Source organism: Sphaerodactylus townsendi, linkage group LG07 (genome assembly GCF_021028975.2).
Source record: "Sphaerodactylus townsendi isolate TG3544 linkage group LG07, MPM_Stown_v2.3, whole genome shotgun sequence".
In the NCBI taxonomy this organism is placed as follows: domain Eukaryota; kingdom Metazoa; phylum Chordata; class Lepidosauria; order Squamata; family Sphaerodactylidae; genus Sphaerodactylus; species Sphaerodactylus townsendi.
The window spans coordinates 97,779,676-97,806,803 of NC_059431.1; the positions used below are offsets into that span (position 1 = coordinate 97,779,676).

A 27,128-nucleotide genomic window follows, 5' to 3' on the forward strand; every position below is an offset into this window, starting at 1 on the left:
TTGGAGTAACCTCCAAACCTTTTATTGATCACAGAAAGAGTTCTATGTAATTGCAGATGGTGGTGGGTCAGATCTCCCTTGAAAAGCTTGGGGCGTTTGCAGGGTGTGCTTACACACACTCTCAGTAGCTTTGCAGTGTGAGAATAACACTGGTCCATATTTCTCTGGTGGTGGTGACTGCATCTCAGGTATCCTAACCTGAACTGGAGTAACAGAATTTACGGTCTTGTCCTAATGATCGTTCTATGTATGGAATATGGGGTGGGAAAGTCACAGATGTCCCACTTTTTCTTCTAATAGTTTTGGTTTAGTCCTCTGAACCAAGTAGTTTTGCTGGCAGTGCAACTGGCTGTTGAGAACTGTGCATGAGAATCCATGGATACATATGCAGAACCAATTGCACCATGATTTGAGCCAGGCTCAAAAGTTTGCAAAACAGTAATGAGCCAAATGCCCTTTGCTAGAATGGAGGGGGTGGGATATGAACAACCAATAAATTCCTATGGTCAATTGGAAACTGCCAATTAACCCCATAGTTATTCACTATTGTTCTTTTTTAGCATTTCCCATGAATCCACTCAATCCCCTTTCAAAACGCTCAGAAATCTGGAAAACGTTTTTAATTAACCTTTTAAACACAGCTTCATATAATTCAGTAGCATTAATATTATGATTGTTATTGGGGGGGGGGCAGTGTCTTGCGCGCAGAAAAAATGTCATTAATAAAACTTCAGTTTTCTGCCTGCTGGTTGGTTCTTCAGGACAATATCTCTTCCTGTCATTTGCTCCAAGGAAATGTCCCTCGGTGTAAGAAGACCTCTACTGAGATGTACTTTGATCTTAGATGTTCCCCATCCTCTTGTGATAAGCAATAAATCTGTTTTCTACCAAGAATGAGATGAATCATAAGGGAGGATGCTTGTGGCTGGACAAGATAAGATCCTGGATGGCGGCGCTGCAGAACAAGACTTGTATCAGATTGTACACATTGAGCATGCTTAACAGGCTAATGCATATTAACTTCTCCTGCTCTGAGGACAGATTGTATTATAATAAACTTACAGGAAGAATATGTGAAGGGGCACATATTAAGGAGGGACATGCAAATAGGTGGACTGGAAAGTTGTGACTCTTAAGTGTGCTTAGCCAATGGGGGAACAGAGATGGTGTGGCGAATTCGGGAGAAGGGAATAAACATGCTGTGAATATACTGTTTCAGTGGAGTCTGCCCATGTGGGGATGGCTCCCCATTCTTTGCAAATAAAGCTACTTAAAACTCTCTTCTGTTGGCTTGATATTTGGTAAATAAATATTGGGCACACTCTCCAAAAAATCGTTTCTCATTGAGGAAAATGAACTCTGGCATCCTTACAGGCTCTCAGCTAGAAGCAGCTTCGCTTTTATTGGTATTTTTTCTTGTTTGATGAATCTACACTGCAAAGTCACCAATGGATGCATCTCCCTGGGGGAGGTGCGGTTGGAGGTTTGGGGGAAGGCTTCTAAAATCACTGCCTCGCTCTCCTACCCACCCTTATTTTGTAGCTCCCAGGCTGAGGAAGACTTCTGCAAAACTCGAAAGCCGGCGCACTGTTTTCTGACATTTTTCATTATTCTTAATAAAAAGGCAGCTTCGGCTCTCGTTTCAGTTTTACACACTAGCACGCTCTCACGGCGCCTCAATGGACTACTCCCACGTGGCGCATGCGCAGAAAAGTGGGCGGACAGCGGTGTCGGTTGTGGAGCTAGCGTAGGCCGGACCATAGAGAGGTGACACGACAACACACGCTACGAGATCTGTTTCCGGGTTGAAAGTTCGGTCCTCGGCCTGTTCTCGCCCAATACCAGTGCCTTGCTTCTCCTCCCACCCTCCCCACCCCACCCCACCCCACCCCACCCCCCCGGACTTGTCTGCCGCGGCCAAAATGGCGGCGGGCGCGGGGAGTGGAAGCGGTGCCGGCGCGGCTGGGGTCGCCTCAGTAGCGTCGCTCTGGAGCGAAGTGAACCGCTGCGGTCAGAACGGCGACTACGGGCGCGCGCTCAAGTCGGTCAATAAGAGTGAGTGAGGGAGCGCGCGGGTAGTCACGTGGCGTGTTCGTGGTGGGTCTATTCCACCTCCCCCCCCCCCCCCCCCGCCCCTGCCACTTTTGGATTCTGCTGTATTTGGGACTCCCGGGATGGGGAGCTAAAATGTCCGAGGGGTCAGGCAGCAGCTGTTCTTTACTGCTTCTTCCCCGCTCCTCGTTCCTGTGTTGCCTGAGGGCAGCTGCTCGTGTTAACAGCTTTCAAGATTTTTAAGCCATTGGCATTTTAGGATTTTAGGTGTATTTTAGTGATTTAAAACCCCCCAGCGTGGGCTGATTTCAGTGCATTTTATGGCATGGTGTTCAGTTTTGTTGTTACGGCATTTTTGGATTTTACTGCATTTTGTAAACAGTTTTGAATATGACTGTGGAAAGGGGGGGGGTACAAATCCTTTTAACAAATAAACACATTAACGTAACCACTTTCAAAGGGTCTCGGAAGATTTGAGCTTGCTACAACACCCCGGTGGGTAGGCCAGAGTGATCATCGTTCTTTTTAAAAAGCTGCCTCCCCACAATGTTTGTCCTATAGCATCTGTCAAAGAAGTAATATTTTTAAAAAGAAATAGAAGTTGAAGAAAATGGCAGTTGTAAGGAGGGTGGGTGGGTGCAAAGGAGAATGAAGATTATGTGTCTGATAGGTGTGAAGAAGAGCAAGTTTAATCATGTAGAGTGTTTTAAAAATTTGAGTAGACCCTGATCAACCTCCTCTTTTGTGTAATTGCTAAGGTACAAGAACCCTGCTGTCCTTGGCATTTGGCCGACAGGAGCCCATTATATGTGCATACTTGGGGTTGCCTCCAAAACCTTGTATCACAGGATGCCAAGTATGGATAGGACCATTGGCTTTTACTGTGTTCTGAACTAAATCTATTTTCCTCTTAAGCAATTCATGATTCCTATTTAGGCAGAAAGTGTTTCCATGTGAGAAATAAGATGCTTCCCCTGTGAAGGTTATCACTAATTCCAGATGTATGGGAAGGTCATTCGTTTGGGTGGGGGAGGGTGTTGCTGTGCTTACAGTCCTGCATGTGGTGGAAGTGCAGCTGAGTGAAATTGCTACTTTTTAACAAATTACAAGCAGATTTTGGTATGGTTGGATTTGTATGGAGGCTGTGTAACATATGGTACTTTGTGTTACTGTGCTGAAGCTTGCTGCATTCCAAGGACGTTGTTTGGGTGTAGGATGCCAAACAAACATAGGAACATTATGCATGGAACACTTCCCATACTACCCCTTGCCAAGTAGTGCCCTTCACAGTGGGGTTTCCTCATGTTTCCTTGTTTACACACAAGGAAGTGCCCCACTGCCTACTGTGTAGTCTGCCTGTCCCCACATCCAGGTCGCTCCCCTGTCCAAGCCAATAATGCAGATTGTTGTCTTTAGGGTTTTTTATAGCCCTTTAAATGTAATATCGATATTTTTTTATATCTCTTCCATTTTTTTTCTTTAGGGAAATGCTGCCTGTCCCTGCAAGGAGCCATCTCCCCCCCCCCCCCCAACTTCTCCCAGGGATTGATGGACAGCATTTCCCTAGAAAAAAGAATGGGAGCGATATAAGGAATATCGATATTATATTTAAAGGGCTAAACCCCCCTCCCCCCCACACACAAAGCAACAATCTTCATTCTTGGCTTGGACGGCAGAGCAACCCGGAAGGAGTGAAACCCAAAGCAAGAAAATACATTAGGGTTTCTGTCATGGGAAACCCTGGACTCCTCTGACTGTTTTCAAATGGGTTCTGCAATTAAATAATCTACTAACCTTTCAGAGACCTGAGGAAAGCCTCATTTGGTCCTGAGTGGCTTAAGTTCACAGGAAGAATATCACAATACTAAAAAGGTGGAACCCCTCTGTTTCTTGTGGCCCCTCTAGATTATACCAGGAGCAAGGTTCCAGTTGATGGAGGTCATCCATATTAGGAAGAATTCTATAAGCTGCCCTGGACTTCGTTGTCAAAGGGCTTTAAGATTGGAACTAGCAGTTTGATTAGAGCCTAGATACGAACTGGTAATCCATGCTGTCTTAATGTGGACACACACAACCTGCTGTCTTAAGTTTGAGTTCTTGACCAATTCAAGATTAATCTAGACTATCTTCGCAGGCACTCTTGACAATAGTCCAGCTGGTTTTTCTACACTCACAAAACCCTTCCAATCAACCGCAGAGCCTCAATGAGTTCCAGAGAATGTTCTAAATTCACATGTTGTAGAATTCTCACTAAGGTCTTGTATGGCTTAGCCTTAGGCCAATCCTGCATTACTCCACATGTCCAGACGGAACATTTTCCTATAGTTAGGGAGTAGGGAATCCATTGGTTTGAACAAGCTGTATAAGAAGGAAATTTCTTATGTTGGAACTGCCAGTATGTCCCCACAATGCTATTTTACTAACACTGTGATCTAACCAGGAAGTTACCAAGCTATGGAGAGTTGGAGGGATGTGGGTTAACAATTCAGTTGAAGGTACTGCTTCTGCTGCTTTCTAGTACTGCAAGTCAACAAGGATGACGTGACTGCACTACACTGCAAAGTGGTCTGTCTTATCCAAAATGGAAATTTCAAGGAAGCCCTCAGTGTGATTCACACCCACACCAAAATTCTGACCAGGTAAGTGCTGAGTACTGGAGACTTCTCACATAGCATCCCTTGTTAAGAAGCTGGCAACTCTTAAGACTGACTTTTGGGCTACGTTGCTTTCATAGTGGAGTTTGTCTTTAGTTTTCCAAAATGTGGCACTAAATTCTAGGCTTAATGATGATGCTTTATCAATTCAAGAGAAATATTATTTTCTCTTCGCAGTATGTTGAGAGTAGTGATGCATTCTGTAAGTCCGCAGAGTTGATTTGTATCTGACAGAGAGTTAAGCTACAGAGGCTGCATTCTGGCCCTTCTTTCTTACTTTAGGTGGGCTTATGCCTTCTTTTATTTCCTTTACAAGATGTAAATGTATTCTTTCACAGTGTAGGCCGGGAAACCAGCTTGGTACAGTGGTTAATAGCAGTTGGACTCTAATTTGGAGAATTGGTTTGATTTCCCACTCTTCCGCGTGAGTGGCAGACTCACTCCTCCGCGTGAGCAGTGAACACTTATGTGGTGAATCGGGTTTGATTTCCCACTTCTCCACATGAAGCCTGATGGGATGTCCTTGTGCTAGTCACAATTATCTCTGAACTTTCTCAGCCCCCACCTACCTCACAAGGTGTCTGTTGTAGGGAGAGGAAGGGAAGGAGTTTATAAGTTGCTTTGAGCCTCCTTACTGTTGAGTAAAGCAGGACATAAATCCAAACTCTTCTTCTCTTCTTCAAGAAATAAATGGTGGCATAGTGTCACATAGTATCATACTTTTTAAATGCAATGCATTCATAGTCTGGTGATCCTTAATTTATCTTTCTGTTAGTATTTTTACAAGAACATTCCATTTAATGAACACCTTGAGTCTAATTTCACTTTTATAGAACAGCTGTTTATTAACAGTTTTATTATTTAAACATTAACAAGTTCACAGTCTATCATGTACACATTCTCAAATTTTATTGGCTTTGCTACTGATTTTTGCTACTCTGCTGGAATTTATGATTTGTAACCAAAACGTTTTGTGAGCAGTAAATATGTCTATTTGATTAATGTTCCTTTCTCCAAAGAGTACAAATCAAGGAGTCTGGGCATTTTCTGTAGGTCTCTTCTTTCAAGGCCCCTAGTTCCATACAATATTTGAAATAGATTTGACTACCCTGCTGGGGGTCCCAAATTTTGCAGCTGCCCAATGCAACCCATGGCTTCTTATTTTGCAAAACAGTCGCTTCTCCCTACAATCTAGCAATTGGGCAATTATAGCCAGGCACAGGGAAAGGATGTGAAGCAAAGGCAGCACAAAGGCAGTGAGAGTAACCAGTTGGCTGTCATTTATTCATTTAACCATTTAGTATACATTTGGACTCAGTCTCTCACTCCAGTTGGAATGCAAAGCAGTTTACATTGTTTTTCTCTCCTCTGTTTTATCCTCCCAATAATCCTAGGTTAGTCAGAGGCTGTGTAAGTGAAACCTTGTCACTTAATCCTTTGGTACCGCAATCTAGAAGGGGGACTGTTTTCCCATGGTGCTTGGAGAAGGTGCAGGAAAGGCAGTGCTTCACCACCTCCAATAGAACTATGAGTAGCATAACGAGTGGGGCAGAAAAACCCACCCTGCTGTTACCTAGAACACTCAATAGGAAATGATGACTTCTGCCACATCCTAGCATGGCAGGAGTCATTGGCCTGCGCTTGGGCTGAAAGTCCAGTGGAAGCCAACTAAGATCACTTCTGCCCCCAGCTGCACTGGCATCCAGGTTTAGGCTGGCACAGCTCTCTGGCTGGAGGCCACTTTCAGTGTCACTTATGCCGGTGGGGTGGACACACGCATTAGCGTGGACCTGCGCCATTCCCACAGCCCATTCCACCCCCACCCCATCTGGATTGGGCTGTAAGCATTTAATAGTTTACATCCCTGGCAGAATTTTTTTTTTTTTGCTGCATTAGACATTGGGAAGTTTTGTTAATATAGGACCTATCCAACTTGCTTCAGGGGTTGCTGAACTTGACCTATGCAACTGCTGCCAACTTACATACCTTCTGTTGCCACAAACAGGGCCCTCGTTTTAACCAGAAGTCTTGCAAACTCCTGAATAAACAAAAACAATTCTGGTTTTGCACAAGCAAAGCCAAGTCTGGGGATGGTGAGAAGTTAAATGACTGTTCTCATCACACCAAATTCAGGTTAATTAACAAAAATAACAGAAACTATGGATTCTTTGTTAACATATAAAAACAATGGAATGTTTTGTAACTTATTGATAATGTGAGGCAGAGTTACCAGAATTGTATTAAACTCAACAAGGACAAAATAACCAACCTGATCCTTCTGATCTTTGCCAAGAACTGAAGTCCAACCAGCCTTCATTTGTCTAGTTTTCTTTAAAATTCATGGACCTATCAGATTCTTTAATGTCAATAGACTTGTCAGTTTATTTTTTGAGAGTAATCCAGCAGGAATCTGTAAGGAGGAAAATAAGAGAAATGTTAACAATATGCAATTAACAGGTATACTTACCTTTAACTGCAGTAGGTGCTAACCACAGCTGCTCTTAATTAACAAGACATTTTTTACAACAGTTGCACTGAGCACTTTCAGTACGATTGGATATGTGCAGCTTAGCTTTTTAAGGGGACATTGCAGAATACAGACAACTGTATGTAAGTTTTTTTTAACACCCTTTGCTATTGACAGATTGGTCGGTGCCTATACTAATCAATATAAGCAGCAGACTTGAATAGGTCAGTAGAAGGAAGGGATTTTGCTTTCAACATCCATCACAATCTTACTGCTTTTGTAGATTACAGCCTTGAAATGTCTCCAGACTCCCTTCTAATTTAAACAGTGTTTACTCCTTCCTTTGTGTAATCTCATTCAGTGTAATGATGGTGTTTCAGTATGAGTAAACAGCAATGCAGTTCTTGCAAGTGTAAATGTCTTTATGTGAAATGAATACTTAGGAAATGACCTCCACATTCTGGCTTCTATTTTGCAGTGATTTGATAGCCTTTGAGAAGGCTTATTGTGAATACAGGTTGAACAGGATTGAAAATGCCCTGAAGACCATTGAAGGAGCCAGCCAGCAGACAGACAAGCTCAGGGAGCTTTACGGACAAGTGGTAATGGCTGCTTTGAAAACTCTGTGTCCTGTAATGCTCACAAGGAGAAGGTTCAGTCTTGGTGTTAAAGGTGTAATTCAGTGTTCTTCAATGGCAGAGCTCAGTTGTTTCATTCGGAAAGGCTTGTGTTCCAAGTGAGGCAGGGCTGAGCCTCAGCGATAGAGCATCTGTATTGCATGTAGAAGGTCCCAGGTTAAATCCTTGGCCCCTCCAGTGGAAAGGATTAGGTAGCAGATGGTGTGAAGGACCTCTGCCTGAGACCCTGGAGAGCAGCAGCCAATCAGAATAGATGCTCCAGTCACCATTGTAGAGTTCCTCCTAACCTACCCAGCAAGTTGTTGTGAAGATTATGAGATCGTGACTTGGATCAAGAGGAGCACTTCCTGGGGAAGAATGCTGATTACGCTCTTCTCACATTTCGCCATAGCCCAAATGCTCCCCTGCTGCTGTTTTTGGGGAAGCATTGGGGCTGCACTGGGTGGGAGCAGTTGAGGAAACTTCCCTTTGCTGGTGGAAATCCTTCTGCCCGTAGAAATGCTTTGTCAGATCCTGGCCAATGAGTGTATTGAATAATTTTATTTCAGCCAAAAGGCCAATGAATGTATGATTCCCTACTGCTAGTTTCGACTCTGTCTCTGGTACATTGAGCTGATATTTGTTTCCCCTTACTGTTTTTAGCTGTACAGATTAGAACGTTACGATGACTGCTCAGCTGTGTATCGTGATCTCATCCGCAACTCCCAAGACGACTATGAAGAGGAACGGAAAACGAACCTTTCGGCGGTGGTTGCGGCACAGAGCGCTTGGGAGAAAGTGGTGCCAGTAAGTAAGTTGGTGGTGGTGGTGTGTGAATCCCCCTGCCTGTCAACCCTCTGTGCTGTGCCTCTCGCAGCAGCCACATAACAGATGAATTCCATAAGCTCTGTAAAAAGTCAGGGATCTTCTATATTGGATCATTGAATAGAGGCACAGTCAGGTTGGGCTTCAGTACCCCCCATAGAACTTTGTCTTTCCCAATGAGCAAAGCATTGACTCTGTAGTGGCGTCTGATTTCTGAATCCAGAATCTTGGGAAGTACTGTCTGCCTTTTAAGTGTCAGCTGTGTGTTGTTGAAGGTTTCCACGGCTGAAATCAAGAGGCTGTTGTAGGTTTTCCGGGGTTTGTGGCTGTGGCCTGGTTGTTATTGTTCCTAATGTTTCACCTGCATCTATGGCATCTTCAGAGGTATGTCATGGTAAGATGCTGGTCATAGATGCAGGCGAAGTGTTAGGAGCAAAAACTACCCGGCCATGGCCACACAGTTTGGAAAACCTGCAAAAGCTTGAAGTAATTTATGTTAAATAGGTCACATTCTATCTTGAGATACCTAACTTATGCTAAAAGTGCCCTTTGCATCTTCCTGATATGCACGTGGACAATTCTAAGTTTCTGTTTTTGTATTCTATTTTACTAACCACTTGTATATTCATACTGATTTAAAAATCAAATTCTTGAAACAGAAGGAGCAACAGTATTTTCTCTCTTTCAAAGGATGCCCTTTATAGCACTGTCTCAGTACTTGATGAGAGGTCTTGCCTGAAATGTAGCTTGCTTTAAAACATTTTTTTTCCAGAACATATGTTCCAGCTTTTATGGTATTGCAGCATCTCACAGAAGGCTGCTAATTTGTGTAAGGGCCTTGACAGACAGCTTCACTGTAAATATGAAGGGAGTTTGCTATCTTAGAATTGTTTGGTAAATTTGGTTACATTTTGCATTTACAATAGTGTATATAACTTGACAGAAAACTGTTTTTGAAGCAGATGGTTGACACATGTTGCTCACTGGCAGATTCTGCTTGTGGGAGAACTCTTTATCTGAACCCAGAAGTTATTTGCTTTGCATCTAGCAGCCTTGCAGTATAAGCCAGGGTGTCGAACTCATTTGTTACGAGGGCCTGATACAACATAAATGTTACTTGATTAGACTGGGCTGAGGGGGAAGCATGGCTGCTTGGCTATGAACGGCCAGCAGGCTTGCCAGCCCAGATGAGAGCCCCCTGAGAGGGCTTATCAGGCCCATGAGCCCTGATAAGGCACTTCCCCCCACTCCCAATTGGGAGCAAGGTGGGGTGGGTGGTTTGCCTTAGCTGGCTCACTGGCCTGATCACCCCTCTCAGGGGGCCAGATCCAACATCTCTGTGGCATGTTCGAGACCTCTGGTATAAGCCTGTCTATAATGTTGATTCCAAATTAATCCCCTTTGCTTTTGTTAATTGTTTGCTCTTCTGCAGGAAGATCTGGGCCTCCAAGAAGCTACCTATGAGCTGTGCTATAATGCTGCATGTGCCTTAATTGGCCAAGGCAGGCTGAATGATGCCATGAAAAGCCTTCAGAAAGCAGAAGGTAACGGACAGGCAATTGACTGTACCCTTTCTCTCTAGACATTTTGCAGAGGGGGAAAGTATGGTGCCTGATTCCTCAAGAGAAACAAAATGTGGTCTACAAAGGAGAGAGGATTATCGTCCCTGATATCAGGAGATGTCTTCGTCCATCTGTTTAAAAGCTCTTTCACAGTTTCTGATAACCTATAACTGATGTACCTCACAGTTTCTGCTGTGTTACCCTGTTTACTTCTATTTATAAGCTGCTTGTCAGTAGCCTCTCTTGAGGATTTTCCTGAAGCACAACATTTCAATTAATCAAAACAGCATGAAGTAAACTGTTAAAAATTAGGTATCTTAAAAGTCACAGTAGCAAAATAAAGGGGCCAGTTAACCAAAATTCAGTTCTGAAATGATTAATGGAACCAAAAATTGATTGTGAAAAACAAGTCAGAGAAGGTATCTAGTAAAGGAGAACATTCCATAGTTCTGGAGCAGGAGCAACAAAGAGAGAGATTCCTGCTTCAGACAGAAGTGAGTTTATTGAAGAAGAGAGAGAGAGTTTGGATTTATACTCTGCTTTTCTCTTCTGTAAGGAATCCCAAAGAATCTTACAAACTCCTTCCCTTCCTCTCCCCACAACAGACACTTTGTGAGGTAGGAGGAGCTGAGACAGTTTGGAGAGAAACTGTGACTGGCCCAAGGTCACCCAACAAGCTTCTTGTGGAGGAGTGGGAAAATAAACCTAGTTCACCAGATTAGAGTCCACTGTTCATGTGGAAGGGTGGGGAATCAAACTCGGTTCTCCAGATAGAAGTCCATTGCTCTTACTCACTACACCACTCTGGGTCTCCATATCTATCTATGTATCATCCATCTAAATTATTTATAGTCTGTCTTTTAGTGAGTCAGTGTGGTCAACAAAATGGGACATTGCATAACAAAACCATTAGGAATTTAGATGTCTGAAACTACCAGAAAGAACTGAAGCATAACTAGCAAAATGATAGTATATGATGGAAGCCATCTTGACCCTGGCTTGATCAGGAAGGGGTGGGGTAGAAATCATAAAATAAATAAAAATAAATACACATTCACCTGGCACATTGAGTGGTAGAGAAATTGCATAGTAGGATCCCACTTCCAATCAGCTATACATAGTGAAATAGATCACAGTCCCAGTCAGGACTGAAGTCTCTCCCAAGCTGATTTCAGCTCTTGGACAAGCAGGGGATTAACTGGAAAATTGCGCAGTGAGCTTTTCTAACCGTTGTTTCTCTCTGCAAAACCAAGGATGTAACTCCACAGGAGACATTTCTGTCTGTTTTCCTTCAAGCACAGTGTTGTTGTCTACATTAAATTTGTTGGTGTAGACAATTGGACATAGAAATCCTGAATTTAAGTGCTTGAAAGTGCAAGGATAAGAGCTGACATAACTTTTGCTAGGTAAGATTCCCGTTACCTTTCACAACATGGCCCTTTGAGTAGTTCAGGTACCTCCTGGTTTCTCCTGTGTATACAGTCATCTTCAGAATTGTAGTCCTGACTGATGGTCACTAGGCAAAATCCACATGCTTTCTGAGCAAGCCCTTGACTGCAAGAGTGAGACTTTTTAAGAACACCATGTTATGATTCTTGTTGGGAATACTGTCAGATATCAATCATGTGAAGGGCAAAACTAAAGACTGGCTTCTGTGTTGAGCAGAACCAAGTGGAAATGCAGCTAGCTGTGTGGGAGTGCTGCCAGGGCACTGAGACCATGTCTACTTGCCGCTGTTTCTGCTCCTCCACGGGGGTAAGGGCTCTAAGGAGAGTGAATCGTTGAATGTAGGCGTACATTGCTTCCATGGTGCGATTTGCCCCCCCCCCCCTCTTTTGGATGGGGCTGTTACCATGTAATGTATAAATAAGTAATTAGACAAGATACAATGAAAGAATAACAACTGGACCTGGTTTTCAAGTGGAGAAACCACTAAAACGTAAAAGGGAGAGTAAGTGAAAGGTTTTCTTCAGCTCAGCTGTGATCAAACTCTGTTGTAATATTTAAAAAATCAAGAATGTTTGCATTCCTGTGGTTGCTCTAGGCATGTATTAATCTCTCATGGAAGCTCATGATTAGTGGCTCTTGTCTGTGTCGGAGATAATTGACCCCCTTTTTTTCTTTCCAGAGCTGTGTCGTCAGTCTCTTGCAGAAGACTCGGTAAGTTGCTGCTGTTTAAGTTTAGCCAGACGTGTGTGTGTTTTGCCAAACAAAACTAGTTCTCTTATTTGTATGCTGGTTGTATAAATCAAGTAGGGGTAAGTCATCTAGTTTTTCTTTTATAATCCTGATATTTAGTAATTTGAAGGAATCAACTAGACCAGACTTCTGGGGAGTCCTTGCTGGGAACTTCCGGATGTTTTCAAAAAGCAAATTGCAGCTGTGTGTGACTCCAGGCCTGTCTCTTGAATATCTGGAGCTCTTTTTTACTGAATCAGACCCTTGGGCCATCAAGACCAGAACTGTCCACTCTGATTGGTCGTGGCTTCCCAGAGTTTCAGATGGAGGTCTTTTGCATTACCTTTTTTTACAGCTGAAGGTGCTGAGTATTGAACTTGGGACCTTCTGCATACCAAGCATATACCATATCTACTCATGTATAAGTTGACCCGTGTATAAGTCAAGGCACCACTTTTACTACCAAAAACTGGGAAAACTTATTGACGTGTATAAGTCTAGGGTGGTTACTCCAAAGCAGGCAGGGGCAGGGAAGAGCCAGGGTGCCTGCTCCCCACTGGATTGCCCCCCCCCCCCCCCCCGCCGCCGCCTCCCGGATCCCCACAGCAGCCCCAGCCCTTGGCTGCTGTGGCGTTTCCTTGCTTGCCAGCAAGGAAACGCCAGAGCAGGCGGTGGCAGGGAAGAGCCGGGGCCACCCATGATGCCAGGCGCACGCCTGTAGGGCACCCAGCAGGCTCCTGCCAACCGCCCTACTGCCGCTGCTCACCGCCTGTCATCCCCCTCACTCACTCACTCATCTTTTCCTTTCCCTGCATGTTCTGAGGCTCGGCTCGGGCAGGGTGTCTCTATGATTTTCTTAAAAGGGCAATGCTCCAAAGATGAGCAATCTTTTTTGTTTCCAGGGCTGATGAAGGATATTGGCTTAAATCCGCTCCTCCTTCCTCTTGCAAGCCTTGATCTCAACTGATGGCTGCAAATTGTTCTTTAAAAACACATGGTAGATCTCACTACATCCTGTTTAGTTGGACTGGGTGAATTGCAGATTTCCCTGCATCCTGTCTAGTTGGATATTGTGAATTGCCCAAGTGAGGAGAATGCTTTCCCGTAAAGCTGCACCAATGCAGCCTTGGCCTAGGCAGCCTTGTTAACCAGGGCTATTGCTGATGCAAGTTGTGAAACAACAACAAAAACCCAGAACCTCTTTTTATTACTAAGCTTCAAGCCAGAAATTGGTTTATGTAGCTGTGCTCGCTTTGCGTGTGATACAGGCAAAACCTTTTGTGGTGGTGGCAGAAAGTTCTGCCAAATCGCTATTAACTTAGGATGACCCTGCAAGGTTTTCAAGGCAAGAGACGTTTGGAAATGATCTGCCGTTGCCTCCCTCTGCAATCAACCCTGGACTTTCTTGGTGTGGTCTGCCATCTAAGCACTAACCTGGGCCAATCTTTTGAGTTCTGTTGAATTCTGAGTGAGACTGACACATTTGCTTAATTGTGCCATTGAGATAAATGGGAAACGCCCACCACTTTGACTTGCTTGTGACTTCCGCCGATTATCCTTTTTCTGTGAAGATGTCATTTTGGGTAGGAGTCACAAGGGACATTCTCATGCACAAGCCCCTTTATTTTGCGTGGTGCTTCTGGAGAACATCATCCTGGTGTGCTCTGATCTCTATACACTGAACCCAGACTCAGGAGCAAACAATTACAAATGCTGAACAGTTTAATATCAGAAGAGAGAGAAAAACCATCCCTAGCTCCCATGCAGGGCTTGGTGCTGCTGAACTGATAACGTTGTCCTATATCAAAATATCCACGTGTGTCAAATACAATATTGTAACAACGCACAGATGTGTAGAGCAGCCTTTAAACACAACACACAGGTTCAAAATGTACAAAATTACAACTGAATGGCTACAGAGGAACATCATATATAACATGGTACACAAATCTTCCATGAACCACAAAGTTTCTAATACAGGGAAGCCATATATCAACGTCCAAGAGAAAGGGTATGAGGTTGTCGATTAAGTCTGATTCTTGTTTCATGGAAGGAAAAACCCACTTCACCAGCTTTCTCAGAGATTTTGAAGCTGCAGCCGTATAACTTCCAGAATTTTACCAGCTATTCGAAACACTTGTTCCTCTAATGGGTTGAGCCACACATGACGGATTCTCTAGTGCTAGAGAATGGTGTTAATCTCTAGCTGTTCAGTTGTAATTTTATATCATATTGAAGAATGGATATTAAACTGTTCAGCATTTTTAATTGTTTGCTCCTGAGTCTGGGTTCAGTGTCTATTGTTCTGGTTAATTGTATCTGAACTTCAACCCTTGTTTCTGGAGTTTGCCTAGGCGTTCTGATTTCTGGCAGTTAGTTTCCACACTGCGTTCTTGCCATGACTGGTGGTAGCTAAAATATAATAACCACTGCATTATACTACTTTTTAAGTCGCAAGCAGATGAATTCTAAGTGTTATGTGTGTTAATTGGTGTGTTAACATTTATTTTAACATCTTCTTTTAGGATGCTACTGAAGAAGATATTGAGGCTGAGCTGGCCATCATTCATGGCCAGATGGCTTATATTTTGCAGCTTCAGGGTCACACGGAGGAAGCTCTACAGCTTTACAATCAGATAATCAAACTGAAGTAAGGGCTTCTCTGATCTGCTTTCTTCCCTCTGATCACCTTTTGGCGGGGTTGGAATCTGTGTAACTTATGTAAATGTGGTCTCTTCTTTACAGGCCAACAGATGTGGGATTGCTCGCTGTCATTGCTAACAATATTGTTACCATCAACAAGGTATACAGCTCCCGATGTTGGTCATCAAGGGGGTGTGAGAACATAAGATGAACCCTGCTGGATCACTTTAGCATCCTATTGCCCACTGGGCCAGCCAGGGGCTTCTGAGAAGGCCAAAGGTGGGCCTTAATGGCCTCCCCTACCTTTTGCTCTCCAGCAACTGGCATTCAAAAGTTCACAGGGTTGCAACATGGAGCCCTGTTTTAGCTCTTATGGCTCCTAGCTGCTGCTAAGCCTGTTCTCTGTGGATTTCATACTATGATTTTGCCATGTGCTCTTGCTAGCGTTTGCATCCCACTTGGGAAGGAGCATGACTGAGTGTCAAACTGCAGTAGTGTTCTGTCCAAATGGATGAAACCCTTCACCTTGTGCCTTTACCTTCCCTAGGACCAAAATGTCTTTGACTCAAAGAAGAAGGTGAAGCTGACCAACACAGAAGGCGTCGAGCACAAACTCTCTAAAAAGCAGCTCCAAGCAATAGAATTTAACAAAGCTTTGCTGGCCATGTACACCAACCAGGTAGCAAGCTGTGCTTGTTTGATTACTGTGGGACATGATCTGTCTCTGTGCTCATAGGAGCTGTGCTGCTCATTTGGAGAATTCTTCGTTCTTCAGTTCTTTGATGAGTAGACCACTCCAGAAGGCAGGTGGGGAAACATATAAATAATGCTTCACATGCTAAAAAAACCCCAGCAACCCTACTTTAAAGAAAGCTTAACACAAGGATGAGGCTAGGTGGGAATCCTTCTCTCAAACAGAAACGCATTCTACAGGCAAGGTTTCTGTGACGTAAGAGCCATCGTGGTGTAGTGGTTAAGAGTAGTGATCTCTAATCCCTTCGGGGGTGGGCAGTTTAAATCCCAGTTTAAAGCCCAGGTGGTATACAGTGCAATTTGGAAAAAAGTGTGCACTGACCAATCATTTGTTTGTTCCAATGTTTTTTGACTGGGATACCAAAATCCCAGTAGAAACTCCCATGAAAATTGCAAATATGGTATCTGTTCAAACACTATGTCCAGTCTATTTAACGAGCTGCAGCAAAGTGGATTTGCTGTGCCTCTTACAGTCAAACTCACTGCTTGTTGCTGGATCCACATAAACATTGCCTTCTTTCTTGAATCATCTGCCTTTCTAACTGTGATTCTGTCCCCTCTCCTTATCCCGCAGGCAGATCAGTGTCGCAAATTGTCCTCAAGTTTACAGTCGCAGAGCCCCGAACACCTCCTTCCTGTGTTAATCCAGGCAGCTCAGTTGTGTCGAGAGAAGCAGTATGCCAAGGCAATAGACCTTCTACAGGTAGGCTGCAGTTTCCTTGCTTGAGAGAATAAGAGTAAGGTTTGCCTTTAAGGAGATCATACCCACAGGAGTTACATAGATCTGGACTAATTGGTTGTGCATCTGGGAGACAATCCTGGAAAACTAGTTCCGGCTGATTATCATTACCTCTCTCATTGGTGAGTTAAGTGTGGGGTTCTCTAGTACCCATTGCCGTGGAGCAGAATGCTCCCAGAGGCTCCACCCTCTTCTTCCTCATCACATTTCATAACTTATTAAAATGTGCAGGTGGGGCCATAGTTGTAGAGCATCTGCTGGACATGTTGATACAGAGGTTGCTTCCAGAGGCCAGAATTGGAGCTGGCCTCGTCGCTCAGTGAAACAATGAGACATGCCAAATAAGGAAGTCCAGAAACCCAGAACAGAATATCCTTGGAGAGTGATAAGAAACAAAGGACTAATAGGCCTTTTGTATATGAGAATAGTATAATTAATATAATCAGATAAAATGTGTCCGGGCCCAGGTGCGAGAAGCATCTTAGAATGGCCAGAATGTTTAAAGAAGTATAAGATGGGTGTGTCGGTTAAGGACTTGGCCATAAGTATGAGAAACTGGCAGTCCCCATATTTCATATTCTTTGTTAGGATAAAAAGTAGCAAGAATGAAGATGTTGAAGAAAATGCATGAATATAGGTAACTTAGGGGTCTCACATTATAAGATAATTTGCCAGGAATGAGAGCCCTGTCAGGTAGGACAGCTAGCTATTATGGAAGAAGACTTGAAAACCTATTAATATGGGAAACAATTAATTCAGAGCATCTAGAGTCTGGAAGGTTTATTTTTGGAAGTAATTAATGGTCTCAAACAATTGCTGTCCTTTAAAGACCTAGATAAAATAAATAGTATTATTATATTCCTTTGGGAAAGTCCAGGTAAAAAGTGGAAATAATTATGTTTTAATGAAAAGATGAAATGGAGGTTCTCCAGTAATATTTTGACTTGTGTACTATACCAGATGTGGCACAGAGTGTTAAGCTGCAGTAGTGCAATCCAAGCTCACCTCATGACCTGAGTTCAGTTCCGACGGAGATCGGTTTCAGGTAGCTGGCTCAAGGTTGACTCAGCCTTCCATCCTTCTGAGGTTGGTAAAATGAGTACCTAGCTTTCTGGGGGTAAAGGATACACGACTGGGGAAGCCAGTGGCAGACCAGCCCATAAACATAGTCTGCCTAGTAAATGTTGTGATGTGAACTCACTCCATGGATCTGTAATGACTTGGTATTTGCACAGAGGACTACCTTCAGTACATCAGAAATGTTGTTGAGGCATGCCTCTTATTCGGAAAGTAATAGATCTAATATCTAGCTAGATGGAGAGCCAGCATAGTCTAGTGATTAAGAGCAGTGAACACTCACTAATCCAATTCCCCACGCCTCCATTTGAAGCCTGCTAGGTGACTTTGGGCCAGTCACAGTTCTCTCAGAAATCTCTCAGCCCACAGGGAGGAAGGCAATGGCAAACTACCTCTGAATGTCTCTTGCTGTGAAAAACTATGAGGTTAGCACTAGTGAACTGGGATTTGACAGCACTTTTCACTAGATACCTGGGGCTCCTTAAATGCACACCTGTATCTGAATCAGTGGAGTCCTCCAGAACAGCATGCATGTTTAAAGTGGAGTCCTCCAGAACAGCATGCATGTTTAAAGAAGAGGCACACACTTTCCCTGTGATGCACTTGGTCATTGCCAGGTTCCTGTCCTATAAATTCTGAAGCTGGTCCTGTCTGAAAGTCTCTTGACTTGTTTTCCTGCTCTTTGCTTCTTTAGGAGTTTGCAGAGCAGCACCCCGAGAAAGCAGTGGAGATCAAATTGACCATGGCACAGCTAAAAGTGGCTCAAGGTAGCTTTTTTGTCAAGAAGCTTCACTGGCGTTCAAATTCAGCATTATATCGTTTCCATAGCCTTAAAGTCTTTTTTATCCATAGAAGGAGGCTGCTTTAGTAGTGATTCTTAAGTGAAAGGTGTGTTTGGTGATGCAACGAAATTATAAATTCCAGCCCAAGAAAAGCTGAGTTTCACAACTGGCCAAATATTGCAAGTGGAACCTGTCTGATTTATTGGGAATGGCAACATAGCTGCTGTTAAAAAAAAAAACAACCACAGAAAATAATTTTACTTGTGGTTGCAGTGATGAGCTAGAAATGTGACCTTTTCTGTTTCAATGAAAATTGAAATTATATTATCGAAAGCTTTCATGGCCAGAATCAATTGACTGGGGTTTTTTTCCAGCTGTGTGGACATGGTCTGTTGGTTTTAGCTCTTAACGTTTCATCTATATTTGTGGCTGGTGTCTTCAGAGGCATGTCATGGTAAGATGTTTTCTCTCTGCAACACAGTATAGAATAGGGGTCTGCAACCTGTGGCTCTCCAGATGTTCATGAACTACAATTCCCATCAGCCCCTGCCTGCATGGCTAGTTGACCATGCTGACAGGGGCTGATGGGAATTGTAGTTCATGAACATCTGGAGAGCCGCAGGTTGCAGACTCCTGGTGTAGAGCAAACACATGTTACTGTGACATGTCTCTAAAGATGCCAGCCACTTGTGCAGGTGAAACATTAGGAGCTAATAATACCAGCCTGGAAAACCCACAGCTACCAAAACTAAAATTCCTGACAACCTGTCTCTTATAGAACTGCAGCGTACGCAGAGGACTGGTTAAAAGTGCCTGCATCTCTTTCTCACCCACCTTGAAAGAAAAGAGGGTTCTTTCTTGTTTCAGAGAACAAAGCACACCAGTGGGGAGCTGGAGAAAGGCTCTGTGGGTAACCACACTTTTTCCTTGTTTTTTTTTTTTTAATCAAAGGCAACATTACCAAAGCATGCATCATCTTGAGGAGCATAGAAGAACTAAGGCAAAAGCCAGGCATGGTGAGTTACTGCCCAAGTTAAGCATCTGCAGAATCACTGGTAGCACCTTGTGCATCTCTGACAGTACAGATCTGCGATGAGTTACACGAGTCTGCTTTTAGTGGGATAGGCTGGAGTAAGTCTGCACAGGATTGCCTTGTGAATGAGTTGCTTGATCATAGTTGAGTGTTACATCTGTGTGATTTCATTTAATTTTTTTTTCAAATTTCATCTTTAGTAAAGTAATGAAGCTGTCAGGATAACAGAAATATTTTTAAATGGTGGCACATTCTCATCATTCTAGTATTCAATAGATGCATCCTCCTGCTCGTTTCTGAATGATTGCGTTGTCATGGCTTTGTTGTAGTCATCTTAGTTGTAAGCTGTCCTGTGGACAGGTTTCCAAATAAATCAGTTTAATGCTGCATTTTGAACGGTTGCAGGTTTCAGCCTTAGTGATGATGTACAGCCACGAAGAAGACATCGATAGCGCCATTGAGGTCTTGTCACAAACCATTGAGTGGTATGAAAAATTCCAGGCAAGTAAATGTGTGCTCGTGTGTACGCATATACATTTTTCAGGATTTATTTTGACTTTACACTGTTGCAGGATAATAGCAGTAGGAGAGAAAAAGATAATTTCTCTTGCATTCAGTCCATTGGTGTTGGCGAGATGGTTTTCAGTGCTGCTTCCTGACACTTTTCCGTGACAGAATGACTGCTTTGCTTTGTAACTGAAACTGTCCATGTACTCCCAGTTCTTACCCTCAGTTCTGTGCATGGCCTCCCCATGTGTTTCTAGCCTTCCAAGCAACTTCAGTCAAGGATGAGATAATTCTACTGTTAGGGGTAGTCTAGCCGATAGGCAGCTGGGGCAGCTTACAACCTCACGCCTCGAAAGAGGAGCGAGCAGAAGAAGAGGAGCAGGCTCCCGCTGCCCCTTGTTTCTCCCCTGTCTGGGGCTGGGGCAGTTGGCTTCTGGCCACAGTGGTGGTTCCCACCTACCTCACAGACTTCCTGAAACATAAAGAGTTACCACATCAGGGAAGAGTAGACAAAAGTAACATTATATAGAAACAGTCTATTCTTTGAATGCACTTTAAATGTTTTGCCCTTTGCAGACTTGTTGAATCTAGATCAGGGGTCTGCAACCTTGGTGGCAGGGGCTGATGGGAATTGTAGTCCATGAACATCTGGTGAGCCGCAGGTTGCAGACCCCTGATCTACATCATATTGCCCAGTCTCATAGCCTACAATCATTTTTGCTCATAGTGTAGGTATAACAGGCTTTTCCTGTCATTGTTTATATTTGTCTCTGTTTCGCTAGTCTCTTGGTTGGATTTAATTAGCCCTTAGAAACAAAACACACTCATACTGGTGAGCATTGGCTTTATGGGTCCCCTGAAGGCTGCGTGGATGAACCTGCTTCTCCATCAGCGTGAAAGAGAGCATGACCGTATCAGTGGTGTTCAGCTGCATAACATAACATGCGCAGATACTGTTTTTCAGCCAAAGTCTTCAGTTCATTTGTTGCTCATCAGGGAAGCGGCGAACTTTAAGCTGAAGCACGGTCGGAAGAAGGAAGCCATCAGCGATCTCGAGGAGCTGTGGAAGTAAGTCCTTCCCTGAGAAGGGTAGAGACAATGGTAGGAAGAGGTTTCAGCATTTGGCTGTTGAAAGCAGGGGTAATCATGCTCATGAGCGTCTTCATGGATCACGTGTACTGAAAACAAAGGAAAACACATTTTAAAAAACCTTATGACTGCAACTGGAACATGGGAGCAGTGCAGTGGACAGCTACAAGGGATTCTTTTTAGCGAAAAAATAATTTTTCCTTCAACCCTTTTGATTAACCAAGAAGTCCATAGGAAAACCAGTCCCGGAATAAAACACAAGTACAGTCCTACACAGGGCAGTCCTAAACAGTTAAGAATATAAGAAAGAGCCTGCTGGATCAGACCAGAGTCCATCTAGTCCAGCACTCTGCTACTCTCAGTGGTCCACCAGGTGCCTTTGGGAGCTCATAAGCAGGATGTGAAAGCAATGGCCTGCTGCTGCTGCTGCTCCCGAGCACCTGGTCTGCTAAGGCATTTGCAATCTCAGATCAAAGAGGATCAAGATTGGTAGCCATAGATCGACTTCTCCTCCATAAATCTGTCCAAGCCCTTTTTAAAAGTTACACCCTTCTGTGCTCATTGACTTAGAAGGACTTAACTCTGCTGAGGCTTGCCCTGTTACAGCCCAATTTTGGGGTGGGGGGAAGGTAAGATCTGTAGCAGCTGGGCACGGCATGCTGTCTCCAAAAGAGGCTTTCAGTGGCCCAGCCGCAAAGAAAAGAAAGGAAAAACCTGTTAGTCATTGAAAAGCCCCACTGAAGGTGACAGCTTACACCCCCCTTTTTGATTGGAATAGGCCTCTCCTTGGACAAGGGGGTGTTCCTGGGCTGAAAGGGCACTGGAAGCTGATTAAAGTTGGATACTCCCCGGGAATGCCCCTAGAACACCCCCATCTCACTGATACAGGGTGCAGTGGAGGGGCTGCGGTGTACACAGCAGCTTCTGGGTTCAGGCGCCGTAGACTGGGGCAGCAGCCTTTTGCCAGCATAACACCCCCTCTGCTGATATATTCACCCCTTATACCAGCGGAGTGGCCACTTGAGTTAGCACAATCCTGCGCAGTTTCCAAGACTCAATCCCCTCCCTTTTGGATTGAACAATGTATGAGTCTAAAGATCAGTTGTGGTTCCAGGAGGTATCTAACCCTGCACTTGAAGATTGGAAACCCCAGGAATAACTCATTTATCGTTGCTATTGTACAGGAGTAGTATGCTACACTGGATTGCTTGTTGTCTCCTAAATTGCTTGCAGCCATGAAAAGTGTGCGGTTTTATTTATTTTATTTTTGCACAAACATAAACCATCTTGTACCTGTTGGCTAGCAGAATATTAATACTGAATAGCTGAACAAAACTGGACACTCCAAGTGCAGAACACGAGATGTAATCAGAAACTGGTGACAGATCAGCCTGCTAGATTTTTTGCTTTGTATTCTTATTACACTGAGAGAAGGATTTTGATTAGATTGTTAAGACGCGAGTTGCGTCTAGATGTAATGAGATTGTGAAGACATAAGAATCATCTAAGGATTGTATATTTAATTATTGTGATGCCCGTAATGTTTATGTGAAGTAAAAGAGAGTGGTTGGCACCTTGAGTGTTTACTTCATATTCAGGTACGATTTTTAAAAGCTGTTAACGATTAATTTACTTCTAGCCAACAAATGCAAGGTGGTTTATGTTTGTGTCTTCAGTTGCACCTGCCTTTTGTTTTGATATGGTTTTATTTTTGCAGGCAAAACCCAGAGGACATCCATACCCTGGCCCAACTCATCTCAGCGTACTCCTTGGTTGATCCCGAGAAAGCTAAAGTGTATCCTTCCTAAGTCAGCGAGGGAGGTGGGGCTATTAAGAGACATTCCTTGGTGACTTTCTTAAATGGACACCCTTGCTACAATGAAGATAGCTTGAGGGTGGCCATGTTGGTTTGCAGTGGAACATCTGGATTCAAGTCCAGAAGCGCTTTAGAGACCAACAACGTTTTCGGGACACGAGCTTTGACTCCTGAAAGCTTATGCCCCAAAAATTTTGTTGGTTTCCACAGCGCTGCTGGACTTGAATCTAGCTGTTTTGTTACTACAGTGGTACTCTTTGAAGTTTTCCACCTTCAGAATAAAACTTCCATCTTGCCTGCTGATGAACCACTTTGGAAATGCCCCTGAACTCCAGAGGGCACATTCTGGGCTGTCACATGCTTGGAAGAGGATGTTGACCAAGACTTTGAGCTTCACATTTGGTGGGGCCTCGTGTTCTGTTACCGTGAGGCAGCAACAAACTTATGGCTGTGTATTACATAGGAACACCAGGTTCCTCTGGAACAAAGATTAGAACTGCAGCTCTGGTTTAGTAAAGACAGAAAAGCTGTCACCACCCCACCACCCTCTTCCACACCATGTGCTCTAATGAGGCCACTGGGGATTCTTCCAGTTTCTTCATCTTGGAGCTCCCTTGTCACAACTGTTGAACTGGGTGGCCTTGAAAAAGCTCCTTCCCCTCCTTTTTCTTTGTGTGTCCCTGTTATTCCTAAACTCTTCTCTTCTGACAGTCTTAGCAAGCACTTGCCCTCCTCTGACACGATGTCTTTAAAGGTAGACGTGGATGAGCTTGAAAACTCGCACGGGGCTACGTACGTTCGGAAGAAAGGAGGGAAACCCACCAACGAGAATCAACCGAAAGAGCAAGGGTAAAAATAAAGAAGTCCTCCCAAGCAATGTTGCTGAAAACAAAACAAGCTTCATAAACAGAATAAATGGGTTTTAACAAGCCCCATGCCCCTGACTTGGATGGCCCAGGCTAGCTTGATCTCCTCGGACCTCAGAAGCTAAGCAGGATCAGCCCTGGTTACTACTTGGGAGGGGAGACCACCAACAAATACCGGGGTTGCTATGCAGAAGGTGGCCATGGTAACAGCCTCTCAAAGCCCCCTGCCTTAAAAACACCGCAACGTTGCCATAAGTTGGCTGTGACTGGATGGATAAAAAGAAAAAAAATCTCTTGCAGATACTGGCTAATATGCTTCTTCCCTTCCTCCCTCCCAAGCCCCCATCATTTATTAGCTCTGTTTTTTACGTTGCATCTCAGACAGTCTCACATATCTTCATTTTGTTTCTAGCCAAGGAGATGTTAAGAAGAAGAAAAAGAAGAAGAAAGGTGAGTGCCTCATCGTTGTAGGCTGCCTGGCTAACTGATGAGTCGAGAGGCACACTATGACAGAGTGGGATAGAGCAACCTAAAAGTTGCCAGCATACATCAGAATTTTCCAACAGAGATTCAGCAAGTTTAAACAGAATTCACCTAGAGCAGAGAAACTCCCAGCAACTTTGCAATGTGAACAGCATTTTCAGGGCGAGCTATGAGGAGGAAGGGGTGTCACTTTTGTGCCCTGGCTTCCTGATACTTGAAGCATCTGGCTTCCTGATACTGGAAACGGGGACAGGCTTCTAAATCTGATCCTCCTATGTTCTCTTAGATTTAAATGCAGTTAAACTTTTGTGTTAAAAATCTTTTGCTAGGTGCCCCGGTTCTTGAATAAGCATCTGTATGGCAGTCTTTTAGTCTAATGGATTGCAGCCAAAAAATCTGTTGCTAGAAAGGAATGTAATAGTACTGTGCAATAATGCAACAGTGTTGGTTGTGGTGGGTTTTTCGGGCTGTGTGGCGTGGTCTGGTAGATCTTCTTCCTAACGTTTCGCCTTCATCTGTGGCTGGTATCTTCAGAGGTGTATCACAGCGAGAAGTCTGTCACACACTGTGTCTAGACACTGTTACAGACTGTCCCCCACATCCCAGATTTTTTGGCTGCAATCCATTAGACTAAAAGACAGCCATACAGATCTGGATATAGTGTGTAACAGACTTCTCGCTGTGATACACCTCTGAAGATGCCAGCCACAGATGCAGGCGAAACGTTAGAAACAAGATCTACCAGACCACAGCCACACAGCCCAGAAAACCCACAACAACCAGTTGAATCCGGCTGTGAAAGCCTTCAACATTACATGCAACAGTGTGTCTGCCCCATGCTCTGGCATTTAGACTCTGTTTCAGACTAGTCAGAGTTTTTCCCTCTGCTCAGCTGTTTACTTACCAGTTCAAGGGCAAGTGCACATTATTTCCCTGTGCTGAATGTGTCTTAGGAAAACTGCCAAAGAATTATGATCCCAAAGTGACTCCCGACCCAGAGCGGTGGCTTCCCATGCGGGAGCGTTCCTACTACCGGGGGAGGAAGAAGGGAAAGAAGAAGGATCAAATCGGGAAAGGGACCCAAGGAGCGACATCGGCAGCATCCTCTGAACTGTAAGTAACTGGGTCTGCGCGTTTTGGTCCTTCTGATATCCCCTGAGAAATAGGGGTTGGACTAGATGGTCTTTATGGCCTCTTCCAGTTCTATGATTCTGTGAATCAAGGATCATGTAGCTGTTGCTTGGATGGCTGTCATGTATGGTCTTCGGCAAACAAGCGGAGAGCCCTTAATGGAGTGCACAAGAGGGGACTCTACTCATAGCAATGCACATGCTGCGGTCCAGGAGGAGCTGTTTCACATACATCTTCATTGTTTGGTGGGATTTTAATTTAATCACAGTGTTTTGCGGTATTTGTGGCCCAAAATACAAAATTAATTCTTCAGCTTGAGAGCCAGTTTCATTGGGAAAATCCTCAGGGCTAAAAAAAAAAATCAGAAACAGACCTGGTTTCTGAGTGGATTATGGATGTATACATCTTAGTGCTGACAGGATACCATTGAACAGTGACTCAGTCCTTCCCTAGGCCTTCAGTAATAACTAGGCTTTACCTAGTGGCTGCATGCCAGTGGTCTTTAACCCATGGAGTGTGATCTGCTAGGATGCAAATCCATAGTCAGTATGATGTAGTGGTTAGTATCAAAATAGAATCTGGAGAGAAACCCAGGTTTGAATCCTCACTCAGCCATGGAACTATGCTGTGTCACCTTAGGCAAGTCACACACGCTCAGCCCAACCTATTGACATAACAGGGTGGTTGTAGTGAGGTCAAATGAAGGAAAACAGAATGATGTAAACTACTTTGGTCCCCACTGGGGAGGCAAGTGGAGTATAATAGAAGTAATCTGTCGCTCTTTCGAAGGGCCTGCTGCTAGCATGCATGTGAAGAAAGCAAGGAAGACAGGCCCTCCCAGGGCTCTTTACAAAGCACCACTAAAGGACCAGCAGGGCAGTAATTCAAGGTCATTTAGGGGTAAGGGAGAGCCAGCATGTAGTGGTTAAGAGCAGCAGACTATAATATGGAGACCTGGGTTTGTTTCCCCACTCCTCCACATTGTAAGCCACTCTGAGAGTCGTTACAGGTAGAGGAAAGCAGGGTGTAAAAACCAACTCTCCTCTGACTCTTTAATTGTTTTCACTACAGCTTGTGCTTTCTGTGCCCAGTTCTCATGGCCTGTCCTGCCCTCGATCCCAGCAAGGTCATAGTTGTGGCTCATCTCTCTGTTCAGTGGCTCCAGCACTGTGACGCCACGTGACTTCCTGCTGCATGGTAGTGAGTTCCATGCAAAGGGGCTGGTGGGATTGCTTGAAAATGCCCAAGACGGCTTTATTAAGAGAAACAGTTTCTTCCTGATTTATTGGTAACAGGAAAGGATGCCTAGGATGGAGTAAGGAATTTCAAGGTTTTTTTTCCCTCCCCTTGTTTAATGACATTCCGAGAATCTATGGTACCTCTGGCCTTGTATGATAATCTCCCTTGGTTGCCCCCTTTGTCTGCAGGGACGCTAGCAAGACCGCAAGCAGCCCCCCTACATCCCCGAGGCCTGGCACCGTCACAGCAACCCCTTCTGCATCGACGAGCAACATGGTACCCCCCAGACACCAAAAGCCTGTTGGCGCACCAGCAACCAAGAAAAAACAGCAACAAAAGAAAAAGAAAGGCGGGAAAGGAGGCTGGTGATCGTGGCAAGCAGGCTGTTGCATTTTAACTCCCCACCCCACCCCACCCCTGTTGTGAATACAGAATAAAGGACAAAAAGGACAGGCCTGAATGCATGTCTCTTTTACCCCCTTTCTCTTGCACTTTGCAGTTCCTTCATTTCAGTTGTACTTGGTTCCCACAGAGAGACAGTACTCAATCGAGGCTTTGACTGTTGGCAAAAGGTATTTCAGTAGTGAAGAAAGAACTTTGCTACCTGTAATTAGA

The 27,128-nt window shown here is 44.2% G+C and overlaps 1 protein-coding gene across 1 annotated transcript; it reads left to right on the plus strand.

Annotated features, from left to right (window-relative positions):
* Positions 1-1,789: 1,789 nt before the first annotated feature.
* SRP72 (signal recognition particle 72) lies at positions 1,790-26,965 on the plus strand. The gene is made up of 19 exons (XM_048503914.1): positions 1,790-2,055; positions 4,571-4,691; positions 7,652-7,775; positions 8,454-8,597; positions 10,048-10,159; positions 12,306-12,337; positions 14,881-15,005; positions 15,101-15,158; positions 15,546-15,677; positions 16,326-16,454; positions 18,262-18,334; positions 19,301-19,365; positions 19,788-19,883; positions 20,854-20,957; positions 22,696-22,773; positions 23,506-23,643; positions 24,073-24,110; positions 25,097-25,256; positions 26,702-26,965. Exons 1-19 carry the CDS (start codon positions 1,923-1,925, stop codon positions 26,880-26,882), a joined length of 2,043 nt encoding a protein of 680 aa, XP_048359871.1. The 5' UTR covers positions 1,790-1,922; the 3' UTR covers positions 26,883-26,965.
* The last annotated feature ends 163 nt before the right edge of the window (positions 26,966-27,128 follow it).

Bases quoted from the DNA above. Each gene is read 5' to 3' on its own strand.
- SRP72 (XM_048503914.1), top strand. From the start codon at position 1,923: ATGGCGGCGGGCGCGGGGAGTGGAAGCGGTGCCGGCGCGGCTGGGGTC. The intron at 7,776-8,453 runs GTAATGGCTGCT...TACTGTTTTTAG, and splicing joins GGGAGCTTTACGGACAAGTG to CTGTACAGATTAGAACGTTA. The intron at 12,338-14,880 runs GTAAGTTGCTGC...ATCTTCTTTTAG, and splicing joins AGTCTCTTGCAGAAGACTCG to GATGCTACTGAAGAAGATAT.